The sequence below is a fragment of the Rhinoraja longicauda genome, chromosome 34 (genome assembly GCF_053455715.1).
Source record: "Rhinoraja longicauda isolate Sanriku21f chromosome 34, sRhiLon1.1, whole genome shotgun sequence".
Lineage (NCBI taxonomy): Eukaryota > Metazoa > Chordata > Chondrichthyes > Rajiformes > Arhynchobatidae > Rhinoraja > Rhinoraja longicauda.
The window spans coordinates 20,348,518-20,358,246 of record NC_135986.1 but is presented as its reverse complement, the minus strand read 5'-3'; the positions used below and the strand labels follow the sequence as shown (position 1 = coordinate 20,358,246).

Here is a 9,729-nt window from a genome sequence, read left to right as displayed (position 1 = left end):
GTCAGGCAGCATCCCTGGAGAACCCAGATGGGCAACGTTTTGAGTAGGGACTTATCTTCAGACTCTTTCATATTTCCAGCACCAACACAGCGCTGGTCGCGTTGCTGCTTCTCAGCGCCGGAGACCTAGGTTATATCTTGACCTCAATTGCTGCCTTTGCAGAGTTTGCCCATTCTCCCTGTGACCGTGTGGATTTCTTCCGGGTGCTCTGGTTTCCTCCCACTTTGGGAAGTACAGGTTTGTAGGTTAATTGGTGCTCTGTGTGTGGGGAGTGGATGTGAAAGAGGTATAATGTAGAACCTGTGTGAACAGGTGACCCGACGGTGGGCTGAAGGTTTCTATGTAGCAACGAGGAATTGCAGATGCTGGTTTACACAAATTCCATCACTTAAAAAAAAATAGCGCAAAATGCTAGAGTGACTCAGCATCTCTGGAGAACATGGATAGATAACGTTTCGGGTTGGGACCCTTCAGAGTGCAGAGGGAGAGAAACTTTCTGAAAGACCATTCTGTGCAACACATCCAGTCTAACTGAGAAAATCGCTGTCCAGCCTAATCCTCTGGTCTGTAGCAGTCTGTGGATGGACACTCTGAATGCACAGCCACACGGTGTTAAATGTGATGAGGGTCTCTAATCTGCTCTTGGGCTTATGAGAGACCAGGAAACCATCAGCCTGTCAGCTTGATATCTGCCAAAGGCAAAAATGCTGCAACTCATTATTAAAATAACAGTCAGTCGATGTGCTTTTATAAAAGGGAAATCATATTTGACAAGTTTATTAGTATTATTTGAACATGTTGCAACGTATAAAAAGGGAGCCAGTAGACTAATAAGTATATTGGATTCTAAAAACGATTTCAATAGGTGCTACGTAACCAGAGTGCAGAAGGATGAGGGGTGATCTTATAGAGATGTACAGGATCCTTACAGGAATAGATGGGGCAAATGCAGAGTCTTTTACCCAGATTGGGGGAATTGGGAACAAGAGGACATAGGCTTAAGTTTCTTGGATTTAATAGGAACCTGTGGGGTGACTTTTTACACAAAGGGTGGCGGGTATCTGGGTTGAGCTGCCAGAAGAGGTACTTGAGGCAGATAGTATCGTTATGCTTGACATTTGGACAGGTTCATAGGGCAGGTTTAGAGGGTTATGGGTCAAGCGCGGGCAGTTGGGACTAGCGTAGATGGGGCATGTTGTTAGTTGGGTAGTTGACCCAAAGGGCCAATGGGTTAGTTGACCCAAAGGTTCAGCTTCCATGCTGTAGGACTATGACTTTAGGTGACTATTCAAGGGAAGGAACTCAAGTGTGCTGTGGGTAATATACCAGCATGAATGGATGACTGGATAACCGACAGAAAAGTGAAAGTTGGGATTAATTGGTTATTTTCCAAGTTGACGAGCTGTAGCAAGTGAGGTGCCACAGTGATGGATTGATGGTTGCTTCAGCTATGTACGATCAATGTTAATGATGGAGAAGAAGGGACTGAAATCAAATGGTATAAAGGTGACTGGTGAAGCAGGCCACGTAAGTATTCGGAGAGTTTAAATGAATGGGTAAAAATAAATTAGCAGATGGAGTATAATGTGAGGTTATCCACTTTGATCGGAATAATGAGAAAACAGTGTTGGCACAAGAAACTGCAGATGCTGGAATCTGTAACAAAGATAGAAACACTTGGACGGGTACATGGATAGGAAAGGTTTAGATTTAGAGATACAAATTTAGGGATACAGCGCGGAAACAGGCCCTTCGGCCCACCGGGTCCGCGCCGCCCAGTGATCCCCGCACATTAACACTATCCTACACACACGAGAGACAATTTTTACATTTGCCCAGCCAATTAACCTACATACCTGTACGTCTTTGGAGTGTGGGAGGAAACCAATGATCTCGGAGAAAACCCACGGGGAGAACGTACAAACTCCATACAGATGGCGCCCGTAGTCAGGATCGAACCTGAGTCTCATTCGCTGTAAGGCAGCAACTCTACCGCTGCACCACTGTGCCGCCCAAATGCGAGCAAATGGAACAAGCATTTATGGGGCATGTTGGTCAGCATGGACAAGTTGGGCCGAAGGGTCTGTTTCCATGTTGGTATGACAGGTCAGCTGCAGGAACTCAGCTGATCAGGCAGCGTCTGATTTCAGAGAAATGTGTAGGCAACATTTTGTGTTAAGGCACTTCATCTAGAAGTTGCCACTGTTTGAGGGGGAGGGTTGAATCATAAGGAAACCAGCAACAGTGGGATAGAGAAGGGGTTTAGAGATACAGCGTGGAAACAGTCCACCAAGTCTGCGCTGACAAGTGATCACCATACATTATTTCTATCCTAAACACATAGGACAATTTACACAAGCCAATTAGCCTACAAAACTGCACGTCTTTTGAATGTGGGAGGAAACCGGAGCACCTAGAGAAAACCCTCGTCGTCTCAGGGAGATCATATGGAATCCGTACAGACGGTACCCGGTCACGACCAAACCTGGGTCTCTGGCGCTGTAAGGCATCAACTCTACTGCAGTGCGACCCAGTGCGTTATTGTCTGCCTGCTGGGTGCATTTACATGTCAATCTTCTTCACCTGCTAATGAGGCCGTTGGACTCACAAGCCTGGACATCGGGTAGAAGCCCTTACCACCTGAATCAACCATCATTCTGAAGAAGGGTCCCGACCTGAAATGTCACCTATCCATGCTCTCCGGGGATGCTGCCTGACCTGCTGAGTTACTCCAGCACTTTGTGGGGGGGTTTTTTTGTTGCAAGAACCCACTTCACAAGTTGCCTGGCTGACCCATTAATAACACCCAAATCTCCCAGTGGGAGTTTTAAACACAGGAAGAGAATTGTACAATTTCTTTACTTAAAAATACACCTTAATTGAGATAGGGGTTGGGGCTCAAGTAATTCAGGTTATTTTTTTGGAGCAATTCCAAACACAAATTTAAGAATGTTATTGCAACACCCAAACCATCTCCAACAATCTCCAAACCGTGGCAGCCAAGAGGAAATTGGTCAGACACAAACATTGTGTGGCATGGTGGTGCAGCGGTAGAGTTGCTGCCTTATAGTGCCAGAGACCCGGGTTCAACACTGACAATGGGTGCTGCCTGTATGGAGTTTGTACGTTCTCCCTGTGACTGCATGGGTTTTCTCCGGGTGCTTCTGTTTCCTCCCACACTCCCAAGAGATACAGGTTTGTAGCCTAATTGGCTTGGTTAAATTGTCCCTAGGGTGTGTAAGATGGTGTTAGTATGTGAGGATGGCTAGTCGGCGCAGGCTCTGTGGACTGAAGGGCCTGTTTCCGTGCTGTGTCTCTAAACAAAACTGGAGTAAGATGATGAGGAGTACAGTTGCAGAGGGGTTTGGATTTGGACAGTTGAGGAACAGAAACTGGCACTGGTCCAGAGATGCTGCCTGATCCTCCGAGTTCCTCCAGCACTTGGTATTTTGCTCAAGATTCCAGCATTTGCAGTCCCTCGTATCTCCAACAGGCTCTCTCTTGTCACTAATAGGATTAGTGAGAGCTTAATACTAAGCCAGGGCAGTTTTCTAATGCGGAATCGATGAAACGCGGTAGTGTGCAGTCTCGAACGTGACCCTGTGCATGTGGAGCTATGGGTGAATGTATGCCTCTAAATGTATGAGCTTCGGTGCTCGAGTGTGTATCAGTAATTTGTTTGCTGGTGAACCAAACCATCAATAAACAAAATGTGCGCATGTATGCGGTGTGTGTGCCCATAAGTATGCATGCTTGCCTGTCGTGTGCTCCAGTCATTTGTGTGTGCACTCATGCTTATACGTGTGCATGTGCTTGTATCCCGTGTATGCACCAGTAAGTTATGTATTTGCACATGTGTATGTACATGTGTGCACAGTAATTTGTACTCATGTGCGCATGTGCTCCATATTCCCACGGGTGTGCACTGTTAGTTTGTATGTCATGCATGTGTGTGAATGTATATGCCCTGTATCATGTGTGTGAACTAGTAATTTGTGTGTGCCCACATATGTTTGCATGTATATGCTCCATGTCCCCATATGTGTGCACTGGTAGTTTGTGCGTACTTGTGTGCATGTGTGTCACTGTAATTTGTATTTACTTGCGCCTGTGTCAATGTATGTGCTCCATTTGTGCACCGTTAGTTTGTATGTCCTTGCTTATGTGTTTGTGAATGTATGTGCTCGATATTCCCATGCGTGTGCTGTTAGTTTGTATGTACTTGCATATGTGCTTGTGAATGTATGTGCTCCATATCCACGTGTGCAGTTAGTTTTTGTATGTAGTTGCGCACATGTGCATGTATGTGCTCCATATCCCCATGTGTGTGCCGTTAGTTTGCATGTACTTGCATATGTGTGTGTGAAGGTATTTATTTCACAAAATGCTGGAGTAACTCGGCAGGTCAGGCAGCATCTTGGGAGAGAAGGAATGGGTGACGTTTCGGGTCGAGACCCTTCTTCAGACTGATGTCGGGGGGCGGGACAAAGGAAGGATATAGGTGGAGACAGGAAGATAGAGGGAGATCTGGGAAGAAGGAGGGAAAGAGAGGGACAGAGGCACTATCTAAAGTTGGAGAAGTCGATGTTCATACCACTGGGCTGCAAGCTGCCCAGGCGAAATATGAGGTGCTGTTCCTCCAATTTCCGGTGGGCCTCACTATGGCACTGGAGGAGGCCCATGACAGAAAGGTCAGACTGGGAATGGGAGGGGGAGTTGAAGTGCTCGGCCACCGGGAGATCAGTTTGGTCAATGCGGACCGAGCGCAGGTGTTCAGCGAAGCGATCGCCGAGCCTGCGCTTGGTTTCGCCGATGTAAATAAGTTGACATCTAGAGCAGCGGATGCAATAGATGAGGTTGGAGGAGGTGCAGGTGAACCTTTGTCTCACGTGTGTGTGTGAATGTATGTGCTCATATCCACATGTGTGCATTGTTAGTTTGAATATGCTTATGTACATGTATGTGCTCCATATCCCCGCTAAGTGTCCTGGTGCTGCATTAGACGGTTGACTCACACTCGGTGCTGTAAGCTGAGAGAGGAGCCTCGGCTAGCAGGGAGGTGGGCCTTGAGGGCTGCCGGTCCCCCGCGCAGCACAGCCTGGGGGCGCAGCGCTGCCCGCACGCCAGCTCGCACCCCAACCCCCGGTCCGGGCCCACCTCCGGCTGCACCGCAACGGCCACCATCCCCTCCCGGCGGAGCAGGGCGGCCAGCCTCCCGGCCGTCCCCGCTTCCCGGCACCGGGCGTGGGCCGTGGCCACCAGCCGCCTCCCGGCCAGCCGCCACACGTGCAGCTCGTGCACGGCCTCCACCCCGTCCTGTCGCAGCAGCCGCTCCCGCAGCCTCCGCACATCCAGCCCCCCGGGCACAGCCTGCAGCAGCAGCAGCGCCGACTCCTTCAGCCGGGGCCAGGACACCCACAGGGCCCTGGACACCACAACGAGGACCAGGGCTGGGTCCAGGTACAGCAGCCAGCAGGGCCCGGCCCTCTCCTCCCCCTTGCACTGTCCCACGGAGCAGGAGGGCCAGGCGGTGTAATGAGCCAACGCGTTCAACAGCAACAGCACAGATACCAGGGCATCCCCCAGCACCCGCGGTGAAGACCTCTGACAATCCAGGCGCAGCTCTTCGCCCATGACCCCGGGCTCCTCCAAATCCTCTCCCCGCCAGCTCTTGCTCCGCTCCGGGACGCCGGTCACCATCTCACTGAGAAGTTCTGTAACAACAGCAGAGAGGGACGTCAGGCCTACCGTGTCTCCCGGCTGGGAACCATTTTCATTCCCATTCCCACACTGGCCTTAGACACAAAATGCTGGAGTAACTCAGCAGGTCAGGCAGCATCTCTGGAGAGAAGGAATGGGTGACGTTTCTTGTCGACACCCTTCTTCAGACTGATGTCAGGGGAGGGGGCGGGTCAAAGATAGGATGTAGTCGGAGACAGGAACATTAGTGGGAGAACAGGGGAGGGGATCGAGAGGGAAAGCAAGGGGCTATCTGAAGTTAGAGAAGTCAATGTTCATACCGCTGGAGTGTAAACACCCAAGCGAAATATGTTCCTCCAATTTGCGCTGGGCCTCACTCTGACAATGGAGGCGGCCCAGGACAGAAAGGTCAAATTGGGAATGGGAGGGGGAGTTGAAGTGCTGAGCCACCGGGAGATCAGGTTGGTTAAGACAGATTGAGCGGAGGTGCTCAGCGAAACGATCGCCGAGCCTGCGCTTGGTCTCGCTGATGTAGAGAAGTTGACATCTGGAACAGCGGGTACAGTAGATGAGGTTGGAGGAGGTGCAGGTGAACCTCTGCCTCACCTGGAAAGACTGTTTGGGTGCTTGGATGGAGTCGAGGCGGGAGGTAAAGGGACACTGACTTTTCTGTCCTGGGTCGCCTCCATTGCCAGAGACAAACTGGCGGAACTGCGCCTCGTATTCCACTTGTGGAGATTGCAACCCAACAGAATGAACATGGAAGGTAGGCACAAAATGCTGTGAAGTGAAAGGACTGGATAGAGTAGATGCGGAGAGGAGAGAGGGTAGACACAAAATGCTGGAGTAACTCAACGGGACCGGCAGCATCTCCGAAGAGAAGGAATGGGTGACGTTTCGGGTCGAGACCCTTCTTCAGATATTTTCACTGGTGGGAGAGACAAGGGCCAGAAGCCTCAGAATAAAAGGGCGTTCGTACCTTTAGGAAGGAGATGAGGAAGTATTTCTTTAGTCAGAGGGAGGAATCTGTGGAATTCATTGTCACAGACGGCTGTGGAGGCCAAGTCAATGGAATTTTTATAATAGACAATAGACAATAGGTGCAGGAGTAGGCCATTCAGCACTTCGAGCCAGCACCACCATTCAATGTGATCATGGCTGATCATTCTCTATCAGTACCCCGTTCCTGCCTTCTCCCCATACCCCCTGACTCCGCTATCCTTAAGAGCTCTATCCAGCTCTCTCTTGAAAGCATTCAGAGAATTGGCCTCCACTGCCTTCTGAGGCAGAGAATTCCACAGATTCACAACTCTCTGACTGAAAAAGTTTTTCCTCATCTCCGTTCTAAATGGCCTACCCCTTACGTCTTTTCGCTGACTGGTTAGATTTTAGATACAGCGCGGAAACAGGCCCTTCAGCCCACCGAGTCCGTGCCGCCCAGCGATCCCCGCACATTAACACTATCTACACACACTAGGGACAATATTCTTTACACATTTACCCAGTCAATTAACCTACATACCTGTAAGTCTTTGGAGTGTGGGAGGAAACCGAAGATCTCGGAGAAAACCCACGCAGGTCACGGGGAGAACGTACAAACTCTGTACAGACGGCGCCAGTTGTCAGGATCGAACCTGAGTCTCCGGCGCTGCATTCCTGTAAGGCGGCAACTCTACCGCTGCGCCACCATGCTGCCGTAGCACGCAACAAAAACTTTTCACTGTACCTCGGTACACGTGACAGTAAACTCTCAATGTTGGGGGAGTCCAGAACCAGGGGCCACAGTTTAAGAACGAGGGGTAGGCCATTTAGAACGGAGATGAGGAAAAACCTTTTCAGTCAGAGAGTTGTAAATCTGTGGAATTCTCTGCCTCAGAAGGCAGTGGAGGCCAAGTCTCTGAATACATTCAAGAGAGACCTAGATAGAGCTCTTAAGGATAGCGGAGTCAGGGGGTATGGGGAGAAGGCAGAAACGGGGTACTGATTGAGGATGATCAGCCATGATCACATTGAATGGCGGTGCTGGCTCGAAGGGCCGAATGGCCTACTCCTGCACCTATTGCCTATTGTCTAAACTAAACTAATAGGAGCACAGGGCTGCTCTCTAGTTGTTGGTAGGGTAATAGCTGGGAAGAAACTGTCCCTGAATCTGGAGGTGTTCGTTTTCACATTTCTGTACCTCTTGCCTGATGTGATGGGCGAGGGGAGAAGAGGGAGTGACCGGGGGTGAGACTGGTCCTTAATTAAGCTGCTGAGAGGATGAGAGGAGATCTTATCGAAACGTGTAAGATTATTAAGGGGGATGGACACGTTAGAGGCAGGAAACATGTTCCCAATGTTGGGGGAGTCCAGAAAAAGGGGCCACAGTTTAAGAATAAGGGGTAGGCCATTTAGAACGGAGATGAGGAAAAACTTTTTCAGTCAGAGAGTTGTGAATCTGTGGAATTCTCTGCCTCAGAGGGCAGTGGAGGCCATTCCTCTGAATGCATTCAAGAGAGAGCTGGATAGTGCTGATAGAGCTAGGTGGGACTGGCCCTTGATTAAGCTGCTGTCCTTGTGGGTTCAAGTCAAGTCAAGTCAATTTTATTTGTACAGCACATTTAAAAACAACCCACGTTGACCAAAGTGCTGCACATCTGATTAAGAAAAAAAAAGAAACATACAGTGACTTGTAACTCAACCAAACTGTGTTAAAAGTGACAGCAATTCTTAACCATTCCCCCACCCCACCCCGGGTAAGTTCCTACCTTTGTTTTCGCGCTTGCAATCCGAGTCTGCAGAGTGCCAGTCATGTGCGTTGTTTGTCCCCCCTCTGAAGATGTATAAGCTTCCCAGGTCGACCAGGAGACTGGTCAACCCGACTCCCACCAGCACCCCGGGGCGCCGGACTGGGCGAGGTTGCAACACGCTCTCCACCGCTTTGCCCAGGGCGGTCAAGCAGAGACCGGCGAGGAAGACCCCTTGCACCAGGGCTCCCAGCGGCTCCACCCTCAGCCAGCCGAAGGTGTTCTTGGCCCGAGTAGGGGGGTTGACCCGGTTGAGCCTCAGAGACACCTGCAGGGTGCTCAGACCCAGCAGCGTGGAGAAGGTGTGGAAGGACTGGGAGAGCAGGGCCAGGGAGCAGCACACTTTGCTGGCACTCAGCTGCAGCAGCCAGACCCCCAGGGTCAAGGCAAACATCAGATGCAAAGACACGGCTCCCCAACACGAGCGGTGGCCCCTCTGTCGCATTCTCCACACTCTTCCCCACAGCCCCCTCTTCGGTGCTTATGCACCCGGTGTCAAAAGCAACTCTCCGCACGAAACAAGGGCTCAGAACCGAGTAGCATAAAACAGAGCACTTGCAAAACCAAATCACGGACTTCCTTCGTGCATTCACTGGGAAAAGTTCATTGGAGGAAAAACTTTTTCAGCCAGAGAGTTGTGAATCTGTGGGATTCTCAGCCTCAGAAGGCAGTGGAGGCCAATTCTCCGAATGCATTCAAGAGAGAGCTGGATAGAGCTCTTAAGGATAGCGGAGTCAGGGGGTATGGGGGAAAAGGCAGGAACGGGGTACTGATTGAGAATGATCAGCCATGATCACATTGAATGGCGGTGCTGGCTCGAAGGGCCGAATGGCCTCCTCCTGCACCTATTCATCCACAGATTTTCCGCCTTTTGCGTGCTTGCTTGCAACTCCTGCTCCAGAAAATTAAAAATATTTTAACCCATATTCAACTCCGGGGGCAACTTTACGCTGTGTCTAACTTTGAAAACAAAACTCCAGGCACAATGTAGAATGGTCCCGACCCGAAACGTCACCTATCCATCCATGGAGACTCAGGTCCATCCATGCCCTCCAGTGCTGCCTGATCCAATGCTGCCTGGTCCAATGCTGCCTGGTCCAATGCTGCCTGGTCCAATGCTGCCTGGTCCAATGCTGCCTGGTCCAATGCTGCCTGGTCCAATGCTGCCTGATCCAATGCTGCCTGGTCCAATGCTGCCTGGTCCAATGCTGCCTGGTCCAATGCTGCCTGGTCCAATGCTGCC

General features: G+C 50.5%; 1 protein-coding gene across 1 annotated transcript; it reads right to left on the bottom strand.

Annotated features, from left to right (window-relative positions):
* Positions 1-761: 761 nt before the first annotated feature.
* LOC144609425 (proton-coupled zinc antiporter SLC30A1-like) lies at positions 762-9,483 on the bottom strand. Its single transcript, XM_078427903.1, has 2 exons — positions 8,448-9,483; positions 762-5,714 (listed from the first exon to the last, which is right to left on the bottom strand). Exons 1-2 carry the CDS (start codon positions 8,929-8,931, stop codon positions 4,999-5,001), a joined length of 1,200 nt encoding a protein of 399 aa, XP_078284029.1. The 5' UTR covers positions 8,932-9,483; the 3' UTR covers positions 762-4,998.
* Between the last annotated feature and the right edge of the window lie 246 nt (positions 9,484-9,729).

Bases quoted from the DNA above. Each gene is read 5' to 3' on its own strand.
- LOC144609425 (XM_078427903.1), bottom strand. From the start codon at position 8,931: ATGCGACAGAGGGGCCACCGCTCGTGTTGGGGAGCCGTGTCTTTGCAT. The intron at 5,715-8,447 runs GTAGGAACTTAC...CTGTTGTTACAG, and splicing joins TTGCAAGCGCGAAAACAAAG to AACTTCTCAGTGAGATGGTG.